The sequence below is a fragment of the Anabrus simplex genome, chromosome 5, assembly GCF_040414725.1.
Source record: "Anabrus simplex isolate iqAnaSimp1 chromosome 5, ASM4041472v1, whole genome shotgun sequence".
NCBI lineage: Eukaryota > Metazoa > Arthropoda > Insecta > Orthoptera > Tettigoniidae > Anabrus > Anabrus simplex.
The window spans coordinates 442,157,981-442,183,164 of record NC_090269.1 but is presented as its reverse complement, the minus strand read 5'-3'; the positions used below and the strand labels follow the sequence as shown (position 1 = coordinate 442,183,164).

Here is a 25,184-nt window from a genome sequence, read left to right as displayed (position 1 = left end):
TACTAGAGTTGATTCCTCCGCGAGCAATCACGTGGGGAGACCTGTAGCAACAATCCAATGGGCCAGAAACTTTGATCGTTTACATATCTACATGGCATCGTTCCATATCTTGAAAATCAACACAAACGATCAATGTCTTCATGGTGTTGCAATTTGCATTTTCTTAAGTGTATGTTACCGTCTCCGAAGTTTTACAGTTTGACTCGCATACTGGGCGTAAGTACAGGGAAAATATACCTTACGAGAATGCCACAGAACTCGCAAAACCTTCGCCTGTAATCTAAGAGGAACACTACAAAAATTCACAATGTACCACCATTACAGGCAAACCCACTCGAACACAGCAACCTTGGCTCTGTGTTCATGCTGGGCAACTAAATCTGCAGTCGTGTTTGAGTCAGCAAGGAGTGCGGAGCAATGGGCAACAATACAGGATAGCGATTGGGAGCTGGCACTGTGGAATGGAAAGTACAAGGGAGAGAAGAATGAAGGTAAATGGTGAAAAAAGGGGGATGTTGGCAGCTCTGCTGGTGGTGGCGGTGGTTGCTGTGCTGTTGATAATATGAGCAGTTGAAGTTAATCCTGGTCCAGGTCCAGTGGGTTCCATTGGATGGGAAGAGTTCGAAGCGATAAGAGAGATGATAAGAGAGGCGTGTAAGACGGAGCAAATAAGAGAAATGTTTCGAGAGTTATCTAAGGAGTTTAAGGACGTAAAGATAAGTATTAAGGAAGATTTGAGGAACATATAGGAGGAGGAAGGGTGTAATAAAGGTGAGCTGGATCTATTGAAGCAGAAGGTAAGAAGTTTGGAGCAAGATCTGAGAGAGACGAAGCGATTAGTAGTGAGGGGTGAGGAAAAAAGTTTGAGGAAGAATATTTCCGTATATGGTGTGCAAGAAGAGTAAAAACGAGACTAAAGTGGAACTAGTGTATAAAGTGGTGGAAGTGGTTCGGAATAGGATGAAGATTAATTTTAGTGAAGTTGATATAGACGATGTGCACCGTGTGGGGAAAGTTAAGGGAAGGAGGCCCATCAGTGTGAAATTATTATCTATATTGATGGCGGACATTGTGATAAGGAATGCGAGTAATTTAAAAGGCGAGAAAGTGTGGATAAGACGGCAAATGAGCAGTGAAGCCATCAAGGAGAACAGAGTCCTGAGCAGGCATTTAATGGAAACAAAACAGCAAAGCCTTAAGGTATTCATATACGTTTCATTAAAGGATCCGTAATTCATAATTTTACACCAAAACTTAAAATTTTGTTAGTAGTTAACAGGAAGGTAAATAAAGGCTGTTGTGCTATAAAATTGTCCAATTTATCATGTAAGGGCTGTCCAAGAATTTTTTGTTAACAAAAATTGCACTTTTTGAGACTACCTGGCAACTACAAACATGCATTTATTTTAATATTTCTTTCGCCGAACTATTATCGTTAGTGTTCTTGATGTCCCCTACTAAATGTATTAGTTTATCACGATTACACAAAGAATTATAGCACAATCTTTAAAAAATTCAAAATTTCAAAAATAATTTTTCATTTCTTCGTACTCAGTTTTTGAACAGGGATATATTTTTTCTCAGTTCTAGTACAGGACATTCCTAAATTAATTATCTTCAATTTGAGACCTTTTTGAGGTAGATACCTGAATTAGAACTCGACTTATTGTCGTTCAAACCTGAAAAGAAAACATAATTTTTAGTTTTGAATAAATTAAGTTTAAAGTTTTTGTATTATGATTAGACCTCTTTCCTTTTACCTAAAGTATTAGAATTCTCCCGCTGCATAGGTGCAACCTTCCTCTTCAAGTTTCTTGTCCTCTTTCAGCTATCTTCTTCCCCTGAGATACCTCCTTCGCTGTCTTTGTTCAGCAGTGCTCTGAAACAGACTTCCGCGTACACGTGCCTCATCAGCTTGTGACACTCCTGATGCTGAGTACATGTCAGGCACAACCTTCATTCTTCTTAGAACCTCTGTTTCAATCTTGTTTCCACAATTAAAGTGTAAAACTCCATCCATGACACCCAGTTTGAGAGTGGACAGCCCCACATTGTATCTTTTCTACACCTCTTCATACCGTACCGTTGAATGACTCATTGGTATTTTGAGTCAAGCCATGAAGAAATTTTGATAACATTTTTGGATTACAGAGCCTTTCATACACAGGCTTCATTGCATGTAGGACTTCTAGTGGTTGCTTATAATTGTCAAGTAGATTGCCAGTTTTGGCTCGTTGGTATGAACACCAACTGTCTGTTCCTATAGGGCACCTGTGATGGGAAGGCCTGTGTTTATGGGCAGTCAAATGATACAATGTTGCCCATATACCATTTGTCATTTCTTTTATGAAACTGTAGTTGGAACGCAAAGAATTCCAAAATAATTCTGACACTTTTCTCTCAGTGCTCCAGTTAATTTGCCTCTACCACCCTTCCTTTTGTTATGTTGTACAATGTTTCTAAGAGCTGTTCCTGAACGCTTTTGGTAGTGGCCTACGCATTCCAGTTTATTGACTTCTTTACCATTGTATGGATTGGAATCACACACTGCCTTGTAACTTTTGGAATTCCCATCCCCATAGAAATCTACATACTCCAGACCTCTACTCTCGCTTGAGCGAGAAAATACTTTTACTGTTCCATATTAGGCGAAGACCCACTGTAATTTTTGGCACAGAAAGCAGCATGATCAGCCTTCCAACCTAAATAGGATGGGGAATCCTTATCATTTGAATGTTTCTTACATCCAATACAGTTTCTGAGCTTTATTTCAACAACGAATATACATCCAAATGCGCACAGGTAAGCAGGCAACGAGACAATATTTTCACTCAAAACACGCAGTTATGGAAACGATGGAAGCTGTCATTACCAGAGAGTATTACTGCTGTATACAAAGAATACGCACGTGGAGCCATCTACGGAGAGCTATTCTGTAACAACGAGCGCCAAACTTGAATTAAAACATCGAAAGGAACCATGAAATTCTCCGTGCAGCGAAGCCACGCCCACCTCAGACTGAGACACGGGTGCACTGTTCCCTTTAAATCAATTTTCTGAGCATATTTATGCACGAAACATGTACATTTTCTTAAAGTAGAAGAATTAAGCTTTCATCAGGAAATAAAAATGAAAAAGCGAAAATTCCGTCCAAATACGTCATTTCAAACGTATATGAATACCGTAAAGCATATGTTAGAGGGCAGCAGCTGGTTGTTGGACACGGCAGATGGTCACGTATATGGGCGGTGGGCCGGCTAAAGGAATTAGATCAAGAACATCAACATCAGCAGAAGGCGATCCCGACGGCAGAGGCAGAAGTCAGGAAGAGCACAAGGAGAAGTAGCAATGACGTAGAGGAGTGATATTACAGAAGTGAGCGAAGTCCACAGCACACCAAGTTCGGGAAGTAGAGAACTGCTGAGCAGTGTCAGCAACCAGACGATCGGGAATATAGAAACCTTGGTGAACGAGGACAGTGCAGAGGTGAATGAAGCAAGAAATATATCACAAGTGGTGCAGAGTGAAGTGAAAAGGGGCGAGTGAAGGCAATAGGATATGGGGGTACTGATTCACCCTCACCGAGTAAAGGAATGCAGAAAGTAAAATGGAGAGGAGACAGGCGCTAAATAAGGGAAGATTGATAAGTTTGAAAGATTTATGGGGAGGGAAAAAAGTTCTGGTACGACGAAAGGAAATGAGGATGAGAATAAGAAAGATGGGGAAGGCTTGCAAGGAGGAGTGACAAAAAGTAGGGCTGAAAGTGGAGAAACACAGAAGCAGAGAGGGGGAGGGGAAGGGAATAAATAACTAGATATGGCGATAGGGCTGTGGAATATTGAGGGGTTGATGGGGAAGCTCGGGAACAAAGAAACTGTGGAATTAGTAAAGGATTTTGAGATACTGCCTTAGTGGAGACGTCGATAGGAAAAGGAGTAGAACTTGAATGGGACGGGTATATAGAGTAGTCAACGTGATAAGAAAAAATGGGGAAGATGGGAAGAACCACAGGGGTGTAGCAGTTTTAATAAAAATGGGATAGCGGGGAGGGTAGAGAGGATACAGAGTGAGGTAGAGGAGGTAGTGTCCTTTAGAATTAAAATCGGAAGAGCCGCACAGGAGGCAATTAGTCTGGCACTATTATATAAGCATCCTAAAGATCCATTCAGTTTACACAAATAAAACATTTTGAGGAACTGATTGAAGAAATAAACACAATTAAGGGGCTTCATGTGGAAGATGGAATGATTTTAATGGGAGATTGAAATGCAAGAGTGAGCAACAGAGTACCAGATTATGGGAGAGAGGATACTGAGGTGAGAGGGTACAGAAGATGGAGTAAAGACAAAGGTATAAATAGTTATGGAGTAAGGTTGGTATAGAAAATGTATATATTTCAAAGGGGTAGATGAAGGGAGATAGTAAGGGAGAACGGACTTACATCACATCGAATGGAGGGAGTGTAGTAGATATAGGAGTAATCACGGAGAGAGCGTTAAAGAGAATAACTTTAGAGGTGGCAGAATGTGGGGCAACAGAACACATGCTCATTAAGATAAAACTAAGAGGTGAGGACGATGAAGAGAGGAGAGGGGTAGGAAAAAGTTAGAGGAATAAGAAGGAGGAATGGAAGTATATCTGGAACGAAACTACGAGAGAAAAAAAATGAGATTAGAGCTAAAAGAGTGGGGAGATATTTTAGGGGTAGATATTGAAAGGGCGTTGGAAGGAAATGACACGGATCAGGTTCTAAAATTAATTGAACTCCCAGTATGGAGTGTGGGAAAGAGAGTGAAGATAAGAGAAGGGAGAAATAAGAACAGAGTCATGGGGTGGTTTGATGAAGACTGTAGGAGGAAACGAGAGGTTGTAATGACAGCTCTAGTGGAGTTTAAGAAGAGAGGGGAAACAATAAAAGAGGGAGGAATATTGTGAATTAAGACGAGATTACAAGAAGTTATTGAATGACAGAAAAAGGCTAGAAAGAGGCGGGAGCAGAAAGAATAAACGGATATTGCAAAGAGAAGAGATTTGAGAGGATTTGGGAATCTATAAATAAGATAAGGAGAGCGAAACCAATGGGGAAGGAGACAAATAAATGGGGGGGAAATGAGTGGGTGATACTTTATAGGGCTTTTAGGAGGAGAAAACTGGCATGGGGAAATGGGCAAGACATATATCGTAAGAGAACTAGAAGTAGGAACCCAGATACTAGATGAGGAGATAACAAACCAGGAAGTAATTAGGGTGCTAAGTACGGCACGAACATCCCTCGTGTGTGCTTCTACCATTGTAGGGGCTAACCTTGGTAACCCTCGCCTGCGTGGTGAGGGGGACTAGTAGCTCCTTTCTTGAGATGCTGAATGGAGCCCTGTTGGGTAACCATTCGGTATACAACGAGGAAGCTAAAACACCACCCAACCCTAAGGTGTAACGCGACCCGTGCCGATGGGGCGCATGGCATATGGGAGAAGTGTCTTCGAGATACCTGGCGCCCTCTCGAAATAAGTAGCCCTACCCGGGTATGCGGGGCTCTGCCTGGGCGGACATCATATTTCTCTAGCTATACGTGGGACCTACATGAGTACTGTAGCAATCCCAAAACCGGAGAGCTCCTCTGGGGCCTCTGAAACTCTAGATCGACGACAACCGATGTGGACTCTTCGGAGATACCATCGACTGTAATAGAGCCCACTCTAGAGGTGGGCAATCTTCTAGTTCAGAGGAAGAAGAAGAAACAGCGTTCCGGCGCTGAGAAGAAAAGGTACAAGAAGGCTTTAAAGGCCGGGGAGCAGGCCAAAGTGGGCCTAATTCCTGGAGCTGAGAGGCCCTTTACTGCCATGGCAACGACGAATGCGGGACGGGACCCTCAAAAAGGGCTCTGCTTCCAGGGCACACAGGACTCCTCCCACCAAGACGACAGTGGGAAAACGACTCCTGTCGGGGGCAACCCCAGAAGAAGGTCGGCAAGCCCACAAAAGACCTAAGGTTGAGTATGCCAGGATAGCTAAAGCTAGGATCAGGAGGGCCATAGAGCCTGAAGGATAACCTGACCAGCAGCTAACTGAAAAACAGGTGGAGTCTGAAGAGGAGGCTGTCACCAATCTGATAGATAAGCTTCCGGAGAAGGGGCCCATTAAGCCTCAGTTCTTGGACAGCAATCTGTCGAGAGGTGCGGCCATCATCATTGCAGAGAACGACGAGACTGTAGCATGGCTCTCTAGTCTTGTTACAGATATGCATCCATGGGAGGGAGCCAGGCTCACGATTGTGGGCATGGATAAACTTCTCTTCTACAAGAGAGTTATGGTCTGGATACCAGGAAAACCAAAGGACGATGTCCTTTCGAGAAAAACCATGGTCTAAACCCCAGTAGCTGGAGAATTTACGACCGCAAGGAGGAGAAGAAGGGTGTCCGCCTTGTGGTCCGCATGGACTCCAGGGATGTGGAAAAAGTGGTCAAATTTTTTAATAAACTTAGCCAATTTGTATAGAGGACTGGGTCTGTAATTTATTGTGGGTCGTATGGGGACTCCGGCCTTGGGGAGTGCCCTCGCTGTTGGAAAGCCCGGGTTCATATTTACTAGTTTCTGCTTCTCCTGTTCGGTAAAGAGGAAGGTTGCAATTTGAATTTTCTTAAACAACGCGATAGGTTTACTGCAAATAAGTCCATAATATACTCCACAGAATTGGTTAATAAATTAAACAATTTTAAATTGCAAGCTCACCATACCTTACATTCATTTGACATCGTCAACATGTTTCCGATCATTAGAACCAATAAGCTGCTTCCTATTATTTTCAAGATCTAAGGTACTACAGTCAACTAAGTGAAATTGAGATACAAGATTTCATGAAAATTACTCAGTTACTTATAAATAATAACTACTTTGTCTTTGACAAGGTTATTTATAAACAGGTTGGATTGGCAATGGGGTCTCCGGCCTCGAGAATCTTGGCGGAGATCTACTTGGACTCTTTAGAAACATATATGATGGAGAGCATTAGGGAATTTGACAACATTCTGTTTTGGTCTAGATATGTAGAAGACACATTAGTAATTTTAGACAAACATGGTAGGGACGCAACAGCTACTCTCGATCTACTTAATAACACTGACCCACAGATAAAATTTACCTTGGAAAGAGAAAGTAATAAATCATTTAATTTTCTAGACTTAAAAATCAACAGATCTGATTCCTCTCTTGCTTACAGTACTTTTAGAAAGCCTACACAAAGGTCAGTTACTATTAGACAAGACTCAAAGCACCAACAGAATAAACAAATTATAAATAGTTTAGTAGAACGGGCTTTTAGGATCCCCATGAAAAATGCTAATTTGAATAAAGAACTTAACATAATCCATTCAATGGCTAAGGTTAATGGGTTTAGCGATTGCTTTATTGGACGTATGATCAACAAAATTACGTGCCGTTTATAAACCACTTTGCTCAAAGACAAACCTAATCAAAAGGCGTTCCTGATATTTACTTACAATAAGGATATAAGTTTACTAATATTTTCAACAAGCATAATGTCAGGGTTTCGTTTCGTACCGATAATAATAATACAGTTGTATTACATAATTCAGCCTCAGTCAATAGATCGAACCCATAATCCAAATCGGGTATGTATAGATTTGAATGTAACGACTATGGGTGCATATATCCAGGTTAAACAGGACGAAACTAAAAAATTAGATATACGGAACATGCTAATGCCATAAAATATAACAGGTTTTCTGCGATAGGCCAGCATGTGCACAATCTAAAGCATAAATTCACATCTATAGAGCAGGACAGCGAGGTCTTGGCAAACTTAGAAAAAGGAAGTTTGCTGGATGTTACGGAGTGTTGCTATGTACACCTGGAACAGTATTTTAATCCAAACCTTAATTTAAATGAGATTTCTGAAAAACCAAATATTCTATTTGATTTCCTTATTGTGATTTTTAAAAACGTACATGTCCCGGTCAATAGTTCGGTGTTTCATAATATGCGTAATAGCTTTGCTAGTTGCTTCTTACGACCACGCCCTCCAGAGCTCCAGCAAATTGCCGTACCTCAGTTGCTCCTCACAATTTCCCCTCTTCAGTCCCAACCAACCTTGGACACTTGATTTTTATCATAACACTGCTTGATGTGCTTCATTGCACTTTGCAAGGACAGCGACCTTTTGAGGTGAGTCACGTAAAAACAATTACGTTATAAGACGCAATTTTATATCTTGCCTCTTCGGTAAAGTGATAGTTTATTACATTCTTATTATTACAGGTCCGCACTGAACTGGGAACGTTGTTCTTGATAACATCTCAAAGGACTTATGGCTCATTTCCACCTCATTAGGATTGCTCTATTAAAGGGACACTGTAGTTTTATTGAATTATTTCTACTACGATACTACGTCAAATTTAAGAAATGCGATAAATTAAGCACAGTGCTTCAAGACTACTCTATTTTACTTTGTTGTTCTTTTAAATCCACTTTATATCATAAGTGAGCAAACCGGTTTGCATAGGTTTTTATCAGTTTATGGCATAAAACTTGTAAGTCTTGGACTTGCAGAAATTATGAAATTAGAGACAGTATATTTCTTACAGTCTCATGTTCTTAATATGGTTTTAAATTGCGTTCAATTTGATGTTGATAAACTTATGTGACTGTCAATTTTTCTACAAACTTCTATCAGCTGATGATGACGCAGAGGGGAGATGAAACAAGTACTGATTGAAATATATGTTGTACCTAATTAAATCTATACAACAATTTTTATGTAATGAATAAGGTGGGCCCAAATTATAATAAAAGTTGTAATCTTGGTTCAAAACGGACAAACAATGAAGTATATTAATTTAAGTGGGGGCACATTTCAGGTGTTTCAAGAGAAGAATCAGCTTTCGCCAAGACCAAGTAAAACTAGACAAACTTGACAATGCACCCACTCAAGAAGAACGATTTTACAGTATACAACCCGTGTGTGCATTGTGATGTGAACTTCCTATATCTGAGCGTTCGTTAGACCAAGCCAACACAACGAACAAGAGAAAGTTCATTTAACCGAGTATACTTTCATGTAATATCAGTTCTGGCGGTTTTCTAAAGCCGTTTCGAACAAGGAAATGGCCTACAAAGGAAATGGGTCCCTGCAGTAATCTTGGCAGGGTATATTTGAAACGGTCCAGCTGAGCGGGATGCAATGCTGTTCAACTGAAGGTCGGTAGCGTGCGTGACCAAACATGTTTACGACAGAGGAGTTTATAGTGAAGTAGGTTTTACGGGAAGGTGCCACAAACAGGACGCATTGAAAAGATGATTTTGCTAACGGTTTCCGGACACCATTTTATCGCATACTGATAAGTAAATTTTGTAGCTAATGTGCCGTAATTTAACGGAAGAGAAACGTTTGGATATTTCCGATAAGCTCCTTAAGAATGCGTCTAAACTAAGCACAGCAAATTGGCGTATCTGTCTTTACAGCACGTAGAACACCGAGAAGTAAAGTGAACCTTAATATGTATAAAGTTACTGTGAACAATCAGTAGGCATACATTTCACATCTTTTCAAGTTGCTTTGTGTAGACCATTTCTGTGTAATACAATACCATAGGAATATTAAACCCTCGAGGCGTTCACTAGAACTTAATGCAGCCGCGCCAATTGCTGGCGAGAGTCATGGTCAACACACTGTACCACTATGTATAACACTGTGTTGCGTGAGGTTCCCAGCGTTTTTAAAAGTCATTCCACAAATAGAACAACAGAAAGAGCCATCACCATTACTATGCCGAAGGTTGTGCGATCTAAGGTTAGCCATAGATTTAACACTTATACCACAAATAGAACAACTGAATGGCCGATCATCATTATGTGTCAATCGGTGTGAGCTTAGATTAGACGAGGTCTTGAAAGTATTTCCACAAATCGAACAGGAGAAAGGCCGAACATCACTGTGTCTACTACAATGTTGGTCCATTGTTTTCTTTGTTTTAAAGCTCATTCCACAAACAGAACAACAAAAGCGCCTATCATCACTGTGAGTGATATTGTGTTCCCGAAGATTCCTTGCTCTTCTAAAAGTCATTGGGCAAATAGAACAACAAAATGGCCTATCATCTCTATGTTTAACGGTGTGGGTTTTAAGATCCCTAGCTGTTTTAAAATTCATTCCACAGAGAGAACAACAGAATGGCCGATCATTCGTATGAACACTCTGATGTTTACTAAGATTAAAGGCAGTTTTAAACTTCTTTTCACAGATAGAACAAGGGAATGGCCGGTGTTCATTGTGTCCCCAAATATGCCTTTGCAGAGTCCTCGCCGTTTTACAACTTAATCCACAAATTGAACAAGAATAGCGCCTACTATCACTGTGTGTGATATTATGTTCTGAAAGGTTTCTAGCTCTTTTGAAAGACTTTTTACAAACTGAACATTGAAATGGCCTAATTTCAGTATGCGTAATGCTATGCAGTTTAATATCACGTTTTGTTTTGAATGTCATGTCACAAATTACGCACCGAAATGGACGAACATCACTGTGTGTAGTACTGTGTTTTCCTAAACTGGCCTTAGTTTCAAAACTCCTTTCACAGATCGAACATGAAAATTGCCCGGATACAGCAGGATTCTCCACCCTGTAACGAAAGCGGATACGTCTGTCAAGAATAATGGAACACAAACACAATACAGTGGCACTGTATTCGCCTTCAAGACGGCTCTGGAGGAATTTCCTCTTGAAGGATCTGGAAGCAGTTTAGTTGTGAGAGCAGTCACTTCAGTATGAGAGTGTGTTTCTGTGGGCAGTGACAGCTCGAGCTGCGTAGACAGGCTGTGAGAGCAGTCAGCTCAATGTGAGTGTGTGTTGCTGTGGACAGTGACAGCTCGAGCTGCATAGACAGGCTGTGAGAGCAGTCAGCTCAATGTGAGAGCGTGTTGCTGTGGACAGTAACAGCTCAAGCTGCATAGACAGGCTGTGAGAGCAGTCAGCTCAATGTGAGAGTGTGTTGCTGTGGACAGTGACAGCTCGAGCTGCGTAGACAGGCTGTGAGAGCAGTCAGCTCAATGTGAGAGTGTGTTGCTGTGGACAGTGACAGCTCGAGCTGCATAGACAGGCTGTGAGAGCAGTCAGCTCAATGTGAGAGTGTGTTGCTGTGGACAGTGACAGCTCGAGCTGCGTAGACAGGCTGTGAGAGCAGTCAGCTCAATGTGAGAGTGTGTTGCTGTGGACAGTGACAGCTCGAGTTGAGTAGACAGGCTGTGAGAGCAGTCAGTTCAATGAGAGTGTGTGTTTCTGTGGACAGTGACAGCTCGAGCTGCATAGACAGGCTGTGAGAGCAGTCAGCTCAATGTGAGTGTGTGTTGCTGTGGACAGTGACAGCTCGAGCTGCATAGACAGGCTGTGAGAGCAGTCAGTTCAATGTGAGAGCGTGTTGCTGTGGACAGTGACAGCTCGAGCTGCATAGACAGGCTGTGAGAGCAGTCAGCTCAATGTGAGAGTGTGTTGCTGTGGACAGTGACAGCTCGAGCTGCATAGACAGGCTGTGAGAGCAGTCAGTTCAATGAGAGTGTGTGTTTCTGTGGACAGTGACAGCTCGAGCTGCATAGACAGGCTGTGAGAGCAGTCAGTTCAATGAGAGTGTGTGTTGCTGTGGACAGTGACAGCTCGAGCTGCATAGACAGGCTGTGAGAGCAGTCAGCTCAATGTGAGAGTGTGTGTTTCTGTGGACAGTGACAGCTCGAGCTGCATAGACAGGCTGTGAGAGCAGTCAGCTCAATGTGAGAGTGTGTGTTTCTGTGGACAGTGACAGCTCGAGCTGCATAGACAGGCTGTGAGAGCAGTCAGTTCAATTAGAGTGTGTGTTGCTGTGGACAGTGACAGCTCGAGCTGCATAGACAGGCTGTGAGAGCAGTCAGTTCAATTAGAGTGTGTGTTGCTGTGGACAGTGACAGCTCGAGCTGCATAGACAGGCTGTGAGAGCAGTCAGCTCAATGTGAGAGCGTGTTGCTGTGGACAGTAACAGCTCGAGCTGCATAGACAGGCTGTGAGAGCAGTCAGCTCAATGTGAGAGTGTGTTGCTGTGGACAGTGACAGCTCGAGCTGCATAGACAGGCTGTGAGAGCAGTCAGCTCAATGTGAGAGTGTGTTGCTGTGGACAGTGACAGCTCGAGCTGCATAGACAGGCTGTGAGAGCAGTCAGCTCAATGTGAGAGTGTGTTGCTGTGGACAGTGACAGCTCGAGCTGCATAGACAGGCTGTGAGAGCAGTCAGCTCAATGTGAGAGTGTGTTGCTGTGGACAGTGACAGCTCGAGCTGCATAGACAGGCTGTGAGAGCAGTCAGTTCAATGTGAGAGCGTGTTGCTGTGGAAAGTGACAGCTCGAGCTGCATAGACAGGCTGTGAGAGCAGTCAGCTCAATGTGAGAGTGTGTTGCTGTGGACAGTGACAGCTCGAGCTGCATAGACAGGCTGTGAGAGCAGTCAGCTCAATGTGAGAGCGTGTTGCTGTGGACAGTGACAGCTCGAGCTGCATAGACAGGCTGTGAGAGCAGTCAGCTCAATGTGAGAGTGTGTTGCTGTGGACAGTAACAGCTCGAGCTGCATAGACAGGCTGTGAGAGCAGTCAGTTCAATGAGAGTGTGTGTTTCTGTGGGCAGTGACAGCTCGAGCTGCATAGACAGGCTGTGAGAGCAGTCAGCTCAATGTGAGAGCGTGTTGCTGTGGACAGTAACAGCTCGAGCTGAGTAGACAGGCTGTGAGAGCAGTCAGCTCAATGTGAGAGCGTGTTGCTGTGGACAGTAACAGCTCGAGCTGCATAGACAGGCTGTGAGAGCAGTCAGCTCAATGTGAGAGTGTGTTGCTGTGGACAGTAACAGCTCGAACTGAGTAGACAGGCTGTGAGAGCAGTCAGCTCAATGTGAGAGCGTGTTGCTGTGGACAGTGACAGCTCGAGCTGCATAGACAGGCTGTGAGAGCAGTCAGCTCAATGTGAGTGTGTGTTGCTGTGGACAGTGACAGCTCGAGCTGCATAGACAGGCTGTGAGAGCAGTCAGCTCAATGTGAGAGCGTGTTGCTGTGGACAGTGACAGCTCGAGCTGCATAGACAGGCTGTGAGAGCAGTCAGTTCAATTAGAGTGTGTGTTGCTGTGGAAAGTGACAGCTTGAGCTGCATAGACAGGCTGTGAGAGCAGTCAGCTCAATGTGAGAGTGTGTTGCTGTGGACAGTAACAGCTCGAGCTGCATAGACAGGCTGTGAGAGCAGTCAGCTCAATGTGAGAGCGTGTTGCTGTGGACAGTGACAGCTCGAGCTGCATAGACAGGCTGTGAGAGCAGTCAGCTCAATGTGAGAGCGTGTTGCTGTGGACAGTGACAGCTCGAGCTGCATAGACAGGCTGTGAGAGCAGTCAGTTCAATGAGAGTGTGTGTTTCTGTGGGCAGTGACAGCTCGAGCTGCATAGACAGGCTGTGAGAGCAGTCAGTTCAGTGTGAGAGTGTGTGCTGCCGTGGACTTGAGCAGACAGGCTGTGAGAGCAGTCAGTTCAGTGTGAGAGTGTGTGCTGCTGTGGACTTGAGGAGACAGTCTGTAAGAGTAGTCAGTTCAGTGTGAGAGTGTGTGCTGCTGTGGACAGTGACAGCTCGAGCTGCATAGACAGGCTGTGAGAGCAGTCAGTTCAGTGTGAGAGTGTGTGCTGCTGTGGACTTGAGGAGACAGTCTGTAAGAGCAGTCAGTTCAGTGTGAGAGTGTGTGCTGCTGTGGACTTGAGGAGACAGTCTGTGAGAGTAGTCAGTTCAGTGTAAGAGTGTGTGCTGCTGTGGACTTGAGGAGACAGTCTGTAAGAGTAGTCAGTTCAGTGTAAGAGTGTGTGCTGCTGTGGACTTGAGGAGACAGTCTGTAAGAGCAGTCTGATCGATGTGAGAGTGTGTGCTGCTGTGGACTTGAGGAGAGGGTCTGTAAGAGCAGTCAGTTCAGTGTGAGAGTGTGTGCTGCTGTGGACTTGAGGAGACAGTCTGTAAGAGCAGTCAGTTCAGTGTGAGAGTGTGTGCTGCTGTGGACTTGAGGAGACAGTCTGTAAGAGCAGTCAGTTCAGTGTGAGAGTGTGTGCTGCTGTGGACTTGAGGAGACAGTCTGTAAGAGTAGTCAGTTCAGTGTGAGAGTGTGTGCTGCTGTGGACTTGAGGAGACAGTCTGTAAGAGTAGTCAGTTCAGTGTAAGAGTGTGTGCTGCTGTGGACTTGAGCAGACAGTCTGTAAGAGCAGTCAGTTCGGTGTAAGAGTGTGTGCTGCTGTGGACTTGAGGAGACAGTCTGTAAGAGCAGTCAGTTCAGTGTGAGAGTGTGTGCTGCTGTGGACTTGAGGAGACAGTCTGTGAGAGCAGTCAGTTCAGTGTGAGAGTGTGTGCTGCTGTGGACTTGAGGAGACAGTCTGTAAGAGCAGTCAGTTCAGTGTGAGAGTGTGTGCTGCTGTGGACTTGAGGAGACAGTCTGTAAGAGTAGTCAGTTCAGTGTGAGAGTGTGTGCTGCTGTGGACTTGAGGAGACAGGCTTTGAGAGTAGTCAGTTCAGTGTAAGAGTGTGTGCTGCTGTGGACTTGAGGAGACAGTCTGTAAGAGTAGTCAGTTCAGTGTAAGAGTGTGTGCTGCTGTGGACTTGAGGAGACAGTCTGTAAGAGTAGTCAGTTCAGTGTAAGAGTGTGTGCTGCTGTGAACAGTGACAGCTTGACTTGAGGAGACAGTCTGTGAGAGGTCAACGTGGGATCAGCAAGGAACAGTGAAGAGTGTGACACTGTTGTGCTCAAGCTCTGAATACTGTGGCCGTGATTAGAAAGTTATGTTACTGCAAGTGCAGTTATAACAACAGTAAGGTAATCACTTGTATTTTAAGGTGATTTAGAAAAATAGTACAGTAGAGTTTGGTAAACAAAACAGATTTCTGAATGTTGGTACTTGTATTTGTCACTTGTTCAATATAATTTAATGTCTCAGTCATTTTAACACTTGAGTTCCTTACTGAATACACAATTATTTATAATAAATGTGATACATGTCCACTTTGTTCATGTTTCTTCTGATACCAAATATTGTAATATGAGATTTGTTAGGATTTATTAATACACTGTTATCTTTAGCATAATCACTGGGTTGTAGTAAGTCAAAACTGAATCTATGAAGGGCTAAATGTATGTCTTGTGAATAAACGTTATAATAAATATCAAGGCAATCAGCATTGATGTGATACCAACTATAATTTAATGAAAACTCTATATCATTCACCCTATTAACAAATAAAAGTGGACCCAGAACAGATCACTGTGGGCACCCACTGATTGTTTATGAATGTTCAGTACATCTTTTCTATCGATACACGTTGCTAGCAATCCGCGAGGTAGCAGCAAAAAAATATTGGATGTTTAAGGTTGAGACTTTGGAACTTGTACATTAGTAACTTGGAGTGTACCCAAATACCTAAATTGTTAGATAAAATGGCCGTGATTATGGTTCAGAACGGACCAAAAATCGTCCGGACCCAGGCTCTTAGGACCTACGCAAAGCATCAATAAACTAGTCTACATGACAGAAATGATAAGATTTGGTCACATGTATTTATTAAGGCACCAATTAATAAAATTGAGAAAAAGAAGCTCAGTAATTCTATTACTAATATATACAAACACATAATTTAGTGATTCTAATGCAGCCCGTGAACATGCAATGAGAGCATAAGCATACACAGGATAAAGCATACAAGGTTGGCGGTAGACTAGAACTTACAGACTTTGATTCCTTTATTTATTGGAGTTTGAAGATTATAAGAGGCAATTCCTATCATCCCTATGAAATTAAAACTTGGTATAAGTATTAAGAATTACTTTAAGATGTATTTAAGTTTGGTAACCACCAGCTCAATACTTTTAAAGTCATGAATTTTCTAAATGAGCGCTCTGTTGGAAATGGAAAAAATACCGACACTTATTTTCAACCTGCATTAAACTGCGTACGATAAACATTTCAACTCAACATAATTACATGTAGAATAAAATAAGCTTAACTTTGGTGTAGTTTGTTTCTATGTCGGATAAGGAATAAACTTTTTATTAACATAGTAATTTGGGTGCCTACACGTATTTCCATGATAGTAGGGTTTTCAGGAACCATTTTCAGTGCGGGATATTACCTGTTCGAAGAAGCCATAAACACAGAGTGGTTGTATGTTCAACTGGATTCATTCTATTATATGTGTATTGCTGTGTGATGCATGTAGATTTGTGGGTTGATCGGTGACGCACGTTCTGTTTGTGTTTTTAAATAATGTGTGAACTGGGTTCAAGTCCGAACCAGGATATTTTTGAGTTTTCCTGTGTCTTCAGATGGCATTATTTAAAACGGGTTTATGTAATATAGTTGCAGTGTTTATGGAACTATTTAAATGATGTGTATTGTGTACATAGTTACTGCAGTAAACTTCATCTTGCTTTAGCTTTCTAACAAAATGAACTCACAACTACCTAAAATAAAGGTTAATGAACTCCATTCTGAAGAAGAAACCTTGTGATGAAGGTCTGGCGAACATGTTAATATTTGTAGGCCTATGTTAATTCCAGTTAGTGTTATTTATCCTTGTTTCATTTCCCATCATCACCAGGAGTAGTACATGCTACCCGTTTCCTGACCTTTACATGGGCCTTAAGTTTTTATACACAATCTAGACCTTCCAGTCCATATAATCCAGGATATCACCTTGACGAAAATGCCTGAGATCACTGAGGGGTAGGGTGACAGTTGCATCATTACCTGCTTGAAGTGAATTTCATACACCTTCTTTATTGTGATGTTGATCGACATTTTTTGCAACCTGCTTTTACGTCGCACCAACACAGATAGGTCTTATGGCGACGATGGGATAGGAAAGAACTGGGAGTGGGAGTGGGAAGGAAGCGGTCATGGCCTTAATTAAAGTACAGGCCTGGCATTTGCCTGGTGTGAAAATGGGAAACAACTAGAAACCATTTTCATGGCTGCCGACAGTGAGGTTCCAAACCACTATCTCCTGGATGCAATCTCACATCTGCGTACCCCTAACCGCATGGCCAACTCGCCCACTGAAGGACATTTGAGGAACTCTTTGGTAGATATACAGTAATTGTTGTGTGTTCAATATAAGTTAAATTTTGAGATAACATAGTTCTGCATTACACTTTAACCCTGTGGTAGCCAGATAGTCTGGAAAGTACATAGTTGGTCCTTTCGAATAAATGACAAAAGTAAGTTATAACTGTGTTATAGATACGCACACAATTCCAACTGTCACCAATCCGCTTAGCTACCCCAAGAACTATGGACTCAACATCAAAGTCAGTCATTTTGACATTTCCTCTTTCACCCCTTCTCAACTCTCCTGATGTTGGAGGCTGAACTAGCACTTAAACGGCATCCAGAATGTCACAATTCATCTCAGTGACCCCAAAACTATGGATTCAACATTAATATGGGCCGTTTAACGTGTCACCCCCTCCCTAGCGGTGTCTCATCCCCAGAGTTAGTAAATCATATGTGTTGAGCAATGTATGTCCATAATCTCGGTCATTTCGTACATGTTCCTTTTCACCCCCTTGTTACCCTTCACGCTAGGGAGGACTGAACATGGAGTGTCACTATTCATCTCAGCGATTCCATTATCTATTGATTCAACACATTTTCCATTATTTTCATATCCTGTTCCTAATAAATCCACACATAGATGCAATTTATATAGATTACTAGCTGAAGACAAGCCGCTTAGCTGGATTCTTTTGTACATCTGTACAGTTTTCTCAATATAATACAGAAGACATGCATTAGAAGACCACTCTGTTTCTTCTTTCATTTTTATTCTTTTGGGGGTACATTATTATCTTATATCCTAACTAATTTCCCTAAAATACATTCGTAGACACTGCATTTCATGTCTTTGTGTCTGGCACATGCACAAACCGATTTTCTGCTTGTCCGACATGTGAGAAAGCTGACCATGTGAGAAACAGGAATCTTTCAAATTAACTCCGCATTAGTGGAACGTTCAACCCCAAGCATTATTGACAGTCAAACTATAAGCTAATCTCACCGGAAATTGTAATCATTTGAAGCAAAATGACACATCATTCTATATTAATGGAATTCCTGGCATGAAGACCGATTTTCCTCTTTCTTTGCTGGTTGGGACTGGACCTGTTTCAGTAAGTATCTCATTTATAGTCCAGAACTACAGAAAATAGTCACAGCTGTACTCAACCAGCAGACTGTTATGGATCTGAGATCAACAGACTCCTGCCAGATGAATCATAGATGGTATATAACAAAGCAGTATCAATCACAGCCTTCCAGAATACAATTACATTGATTTTGACCCCTTAAACGGGAGCTCGGTACACACCAGCTCACTCCCGGGTGGGGAGCGATTTCCCTGATTGAGGAAAACGTTTAATTACTTGCTTAAAACAATCGTAGACTAAAATAAACTATACCAGGGCCCTAAGAGAAATGTTTACTTGAATACAGTGTATTTAATTGTTGAAAAATCCTGTTATTTTAATTTTTTCAATACTTTGTGCAAGAACGTACTAAGTGCTTTCACACTGTGATACCGAGCTTGTTTCTTCCTAATAACATAGCTCTAGTTTTAAACCTAAATATTTTGTGCAGTATACTAACAATCTATGCATGGAAATGAATTTTTCTGTACATGTAAATTGTAGATTTACGAAGTTTACATGTACTTAAACGATTTATAATGGAATCAATTATAATGCTCACTAAATGTTCTGCGCTTTTGAGGGATCCAGTTTATACACCTACAATTCACAGGTGACAAAGATGGACTATATTATACTACACTACAGGTAATATTTACAGTATTTACAGTCTTCACAGTGTTATGTCTTTCGGAGCTGTCCATTATGAAACACACGAAAGCAGATCGCGTTACATACCCAGACCTGGCTTCACATAATTTGTACGATTCCATTCCAAAACGCGATCGTTTTCTTGGTACGTAAGCTTTCCACCCTAGCCACCGTGAAAAGAGATTCACATAAATTGACACTTTGCCATCAGGGTTATAAGCTTCCGAAAATTTCGCTACCAAGTGGTCAAATACTGACTTAATCTTGAATATTTTGGGAGGAATTTGTCCATTATATGCCTCATTGACTGAGAAATGATAAAAGCAGTGGAGGAAAAACTAATAATAATAATACTGGCTTTATGTCCCACTAACTACTTTTACGGTTTTCAGAGATGCCGAGGTGCCGAAATTTAGTCCCACATGAGTTCTTTTAAATCTACTGCCACAAGACTGATGTATTCGAGCACTTTCTAATACCACCGGACTGAGCCAGGATCGAACCTGCCAATTTGGGGTCAGAAGGCCTGCCAGCGCATCAGCCGTCTGAGCCAATCAGCCAGGCAAGGATAAATGCGTCATCAGCTCATAGAAAATAGGCGTAGTAAACAAGCAATTGCAAGAAATATCTTAACTTAGCTTTCTGTAGAATCCCCTGCGGCAACAGTATGCCCATAAGAAGCTTTATTTCGTCTTTATTTACCAGACCCGTTCTTGATTTCGACTCCTTTCATCTTACTAACATGGGTTTTATGTGCGATTTTCTGCTGGCATCTTTGCCTGTTCAGCTATGTTCTGGCATATCTCGTCATCAAAAAATAACTAATATATTTTGCTCGGTTTTGTTTTCCCTAAAAACCCTCCCTTTACATCATGACGGAAATCTGGATCAAAGCAGGACCTTCTTTGTCCATTTTTAGTCTAAGTTGACGAAGAAGTTGTACTGGTTGGAATATTATCAGTATTATCGTCACCATTGTCACTGTCATGATCACTACTTGAACCGGAATCGAACACGTGTTGTCTCTTTCGCGGCTGCTGAACATTCGCATCTGCTGGGCCCGAACCCTGTACATTCCAGCCAGCAGTACTTTTTCTAGGTAAATTCCTGTCACTTACTAATTTCCCTCCGGCAAAATTTACTTCACTAATATCACTATGACCGAGCTCGATAGCTGCAGTCGCTTAAGTGCGGCCAGTATCCAGTATTTGGGAGATAGTGGGTTCGAACCCCACTGTCGGCAGCCCTGAAGATGGTTTTCCGTGGTTTCCCATTTTCACACCAGGCAAATGCTGGAGATGTACCTCAATTAAGGCCACGGCCGCTTCCTTCCCAGTCCTAGCCCTTTCCTGTCCCATCGTCACCATAAAACATATCTGTGTCGGTGCGACGTAAAGCCAATAGCAATAATAATAAATATCACTATGCTCTCCACTAAACTCCATTTCGTTTGTTATGACCCGTAAATTATCTTCCTCTAACGGTGGGGGCCGGTAACTGCTTTTAGACATTCTAGCGGAAAAAATGTAAGAAATAGAATGGAATAGAACCATGGTCTCTGCAGTGTGGAAGAGAACCATGAATTGTGCCCGTATTACAGAACACATTTGTGCGATAATAAATGTTGTGTAACTAGCGGTAAACGCACACTCCAGTCGTGAAGGAAGAACTCAAGACTGGGGATAATAAATCAGGTCACAGTTCTAATATGTCATCAGAGAGGTCTGTTTAGTATCACAATATCCAGAAATCCCTTCTACAGCAATATTATTGCATCCGAGGGACGATGAAGCGATGAACTAAAGCTTCAGCGCAAGGCTATAGGGCTTTAGGTCGTTCTTGCCCGGACATAAGTTGCGTTCTTTATGATGTAACTCGTGGATGACACATTGACGTTGGGAGGGCAGACACATCCAGAATACGCTGGTGTAAAATAAATAAACCTCTGCTGGAAGGCAAATGAGCAAAAAAATATAATTAGGATTGGCGGATATATCCGCATACCCCGCCGAGCAAGCGACTTGTAGCCACGGATCTCGCCGCATCGCCTACCCAATGGGTTTATAAATTCAATGACAGAGTCAGCCATTTCAAGCCCCACATCTCCCACACCATCACGGCTACAGACACGCAACTACTTTAGTGCACAATAGGAAACTAAGGGCTACTACCACACACAAACATCAGTGGACTGCGATGGATTGTTGTGGCTGCAAGGTGAAATATAAGAACATACACGTCTATTTTTAAATATAGTCAGTCACTTCCAACCCCCACACTGATCACACCACCATAGGTACCGACGCTCAACCGCTATAGTGAAGAATGGAAGACTCGGTGCTACTATCCATTTAAATACCGGTAGTCTGAGATAAGTAGTTATGGATGAAAGGTGACTTATAAGAATACACACGACTATTTTTATACATAGTCGGTCACTTCCAACCCCCACATCATTACAACCACCTACACACAACTACTATTGTGCATGACGGGAGACTCGAGGCTACTACCAAAGAGAAAAATCAGTGGTCTGTAGTGGGAAGTTGTGGCTGCAAGGTGAAATATACAAACATATAATTTATATATAGTTGGCCATTTTCAACCCCAAATCTACAGACATGCAACGACTATAGTGCACGACGGAAGACTCGAGGCTAATACCATACAGAAACACCAACGGATTGCGGTGGGTAGTTGTGGCTGCAAAGACAAATATACGAACACACACATCTTTTTTTACATATAATCGGCCAATTTCAATCCCCTCAGTAGTGTAGCAAGGGGGATTCAGAAACAATGGGTGCTGAATCAGCATTTTCCCACATGGTCATTGACCCCTGGCAAGGTTATTAAACCCTAGCATACATACATACTTTCACTGCCGGATTTTGCATAAAAGACAAAGCCTAACATCAGTCACTATCTTGGAGGGGCCTAACCTCACCTTTACGGCCAGATGCCCTTACCGACACGTATTTTGCATAACAGAGTAAGCCTAACCTCACAGTCGCCTTCTTGGAGGGAATTAACCTCACTTTTACGGTCACATGCCCTTCCCGACGGCAACAGTCGCCATCTTGAAGGGGCCTAACCTCACTTTTATGGCCAGCTGCCCTTCCCGACGCAATCCTTAGTAGGGCAATGGGGACTTACAACATAAAATTGAAAAGTAGGACAATGGGGATTCGCGGATTGTGCCGACGCCATATTGAGTAATAGAGCAATGGGGATTCACGTAAGGGAGCAAGCCTAACCTCATGGAGGGGCCCAACCTCACTTTTACGTCCAGTTGCACTTTCCGACGCCATTTTGTACAGTAGGACAATGGGGATTAGCGGATTGTGCTGTCGCCATCTTTAGTACAGCAATGGGGATTCGCGTAAGAAAGCATGACTAACTTCATGAAGGGGCCTAACTACACAGAACCTAATTTTACAGTCAGATGCCCCTCCCTACGCAATTTTGGAGGGGCCTAACTACAGCGTCGCCATCATGGGTGGGGAGATCAAAATGGCGACGAGAATGGCATATGACCGTAAAACTTGCCCAGTTTTACGGTCAAATGCACTCCCCGTCACCATTTTGGAGGGGCCGAACTACACCGTCGCCGTCTTGACCTACTTTTAAGGTCACATGCCCTCCTCGTCGCCATTCTGGAGGGCCTAACTACACAGAACCCAGTTTTACGGACAGATGCCCTTCCCGTCGGCATTTTGGGAGGGTCTAACTACACATCACCATCTTGGGCTCAGCTTTAGGGTCAGATGCCCTTCTCTCCTCACAGACGACGTTTTGGAGGGCCTAACTACAGTCGACATCTCGGGCCCAGTTTTACGGATAGATGCCCTTCCCTTCACACAGACGCTATTTTTGGAGGGGCTTAACTACATCGTCACGATCTTGGGCTTTGTTTTACGGACAGATGCCCTTCCCTCCTTACAGACGCCATTTTGGAGGGACCTAACTATACAGCCGCCACCTTGCGCCCAGTTTTACGATCAGGTGTCCTTCCCACCTCCTCCCCATCTGGCTTAATCCACCCCTTGGAGTAGTGACAGAGCTGTGACGTAATAAGCATGGGCGATTTAAAAATTCCGTTTTAACAAGCAGCGATTACGTCGACATGGTTATGCATGTTTAGACTTTTTCGTTATCAAGGTCACTCTCTAGTAAACTCAAGTCATTATATATATGCTACAGTGTATAAGATGCTGTGATAGAGAGTAGAGCGCTTTATTCCATCGTGACACGAACATTAATAGTTGATGTACAAGGCTTTAAAGTGAACGGGAACAAATTTGATTTTAAAGAGGTGGCTGTGTTGGATTGCACTGTGTTGTGGTCGCTAAATCTCGCCAGTTTAGTATTTAGCCCACCTTTCCCCTATTTATTTATTTAATCTTATGGTGATTATAACTACAAAGTGTCCAAGTGTTTCAGCCACTCTACAGCACTTTCTGAAAGATGAAACAGGTCGCTGGGGCTTCCGGAGTAGGCCTGAAGAGGGCAGCGCAGGATGACATGGTCCATGGTCTGCTCCTCTTCACTGCATTCACACATTGGAGAATCCATCCAACCCCACTTATGGTATAAGAAATTGCAGCGTCCATGCCCAGCTCTCAGTCTGTTGAGGCGACACCATAGTTTTCTTGGGAGGTCGAATCCAATCATTTTCTGGGTTGGATTTAGATCACGAGCATTTGTTCCAGATACCTTTCCCCTACTGTATGCAAACAGATGAAGCCAAAAAGCAGACACAATGGTTAGAAAAAATTAAGTGTGCAGTAGGAAGAAAAGGAAATACCACATCGCTTTCTAGCTACGATCATCAACACTCATTTGTTAAGAGCAGATCTTGTTTTTAAAGGATTGTACAAAGAAGGAATGGTTGCGTATCTATCATGAACATGTGAAATTATGGACATGCATTAATTAGGATGTCCATCATTTAAAACTCTTCACAAGAAGCATAGTGGAGAAACATTTAAAGTCTTCATGCCATGTGTGCATGCTCTTTGATTGGCTGTATCACAGCACATGCCGGGAGGCGAAGAACATTTGTAAATTGCAGTGTTGAAATGTCGTCAGCGTGAATAAAATTATTTATAGCCTAGATTGTAGTAGCTCATCCCTATACTTTACAAACAGATTTTCATTAAATTCTCTTCAATCGTTTTCTCGTAATGTGTACATACATACAGACGGAAATTATGGAAAAGTAAAAAGTGCATTTTCTTGCTACTGTGGACACAACCGATACAGAAATACCATTCTCTTCCAATTCTGAACAATGTACAGACAAAACTCTTACTTTATATATATATATATATATATATATAGATTTATTTATACATTTGATTTGGACCATTTTAATTATTTTGATGCATATAAGTGAGCATTACATGCACCTTACACTTGTATCAAATACAATTTAGTTATAAATTATTTTTTGTGTAATACAAATATTGTATTAAAAATTATTCACATACAGGTTGCACTTAATATTTTTTTATTAATGTTGATATAATAAGTGCGACAATTATGCGGCAAAATATAGTAGCTCCAGTGACAGTGAAAAAAATCAAGAAATCTTTCACGGTTGTTCAAAGGTATTATCATGAATCCAATTCAGCAATCTGCCTCCAATATTTTTTCTGATTTGTATTCAATAAAACCAAACGCAAGAAACAGATTAAAAATGTGACTAAAGTTCATGAACACTTAATATTTTTAAAGATATTAAAGTTTAAATGTAATCTAGTAGAGAAAGGAGTAAATTGACGAAAATGGTCAGTTCATCAAGATGACAGTGAGTAGGTAAAAAACATTTTCCATACTGTGTAGGGTTTGTGGAGTGCTTACTTGATATGCGGGAGCACCTGATCAACTGTACGTTGTTCTCTGAATATTTCTTCCTTAATGTCTGCAGAAGGCTGTAAGTAAGAAATAACAAAATTAAAGTAAAGAGGTGAAGAACAAAAATATATAAGAAACAATTGAGAAAATAAATTTCACATTGACACATTTTTCTTCCAACGTAAAAATACAAGAATGGAAAGGAACAAGTCATAATTATACAGACAGACAGGAACACACAATGATGGGATAGCACTAGAAGAAGTAGCAACAGGAAAAGAGAAACTTGAAAGGATAAAGACAATCGCCACATCCCTTGTTCTCTCTTTCTGTTGCTCCCTTTCTTCTATTATGTGCACTTTTCCCTGTCCCTATGATCTGTTTGTTCTTTTCCATCATAAACATTCTCCTCATTCTGAACATGCTCTGCTGGTTGATGCAATCATTCTCAAACAGTT

General features: G+C 42.1%; 1 protein-coding gene across 1 annotated transcript in view; it reads right to left on the bottom strand.

The window, feature by feature from the left end:
• Positions 1-6,362: 6,362 nt before the first annotated feature.
• LOC136874626 (gastrula zinc finger protein xLCGF3.1) overlaps positions 6,363-25,184 on the bottom strand; it is a 71,498-nt gene continuing 52,676 nt past the window's right edge. The window contains exons 4-6 of the mRNA XM_067148253.2: positions 24,733-24,803; positions 10,426-10,633; positions 6,363-6,599 (exon numbers count right to left, since the gene is read on the bottom strand). Of these exons, the coding sequence (XP_067004354.2) occupies positions 6,363-6,599; positions 10,426-10,633; positions 24,733-24,803 (516 nt within the window). The remainder of the gene's footprint in view (positions 6,600-10,425; positions 10,634-24,732; positions 24,804-25,184) is intronic.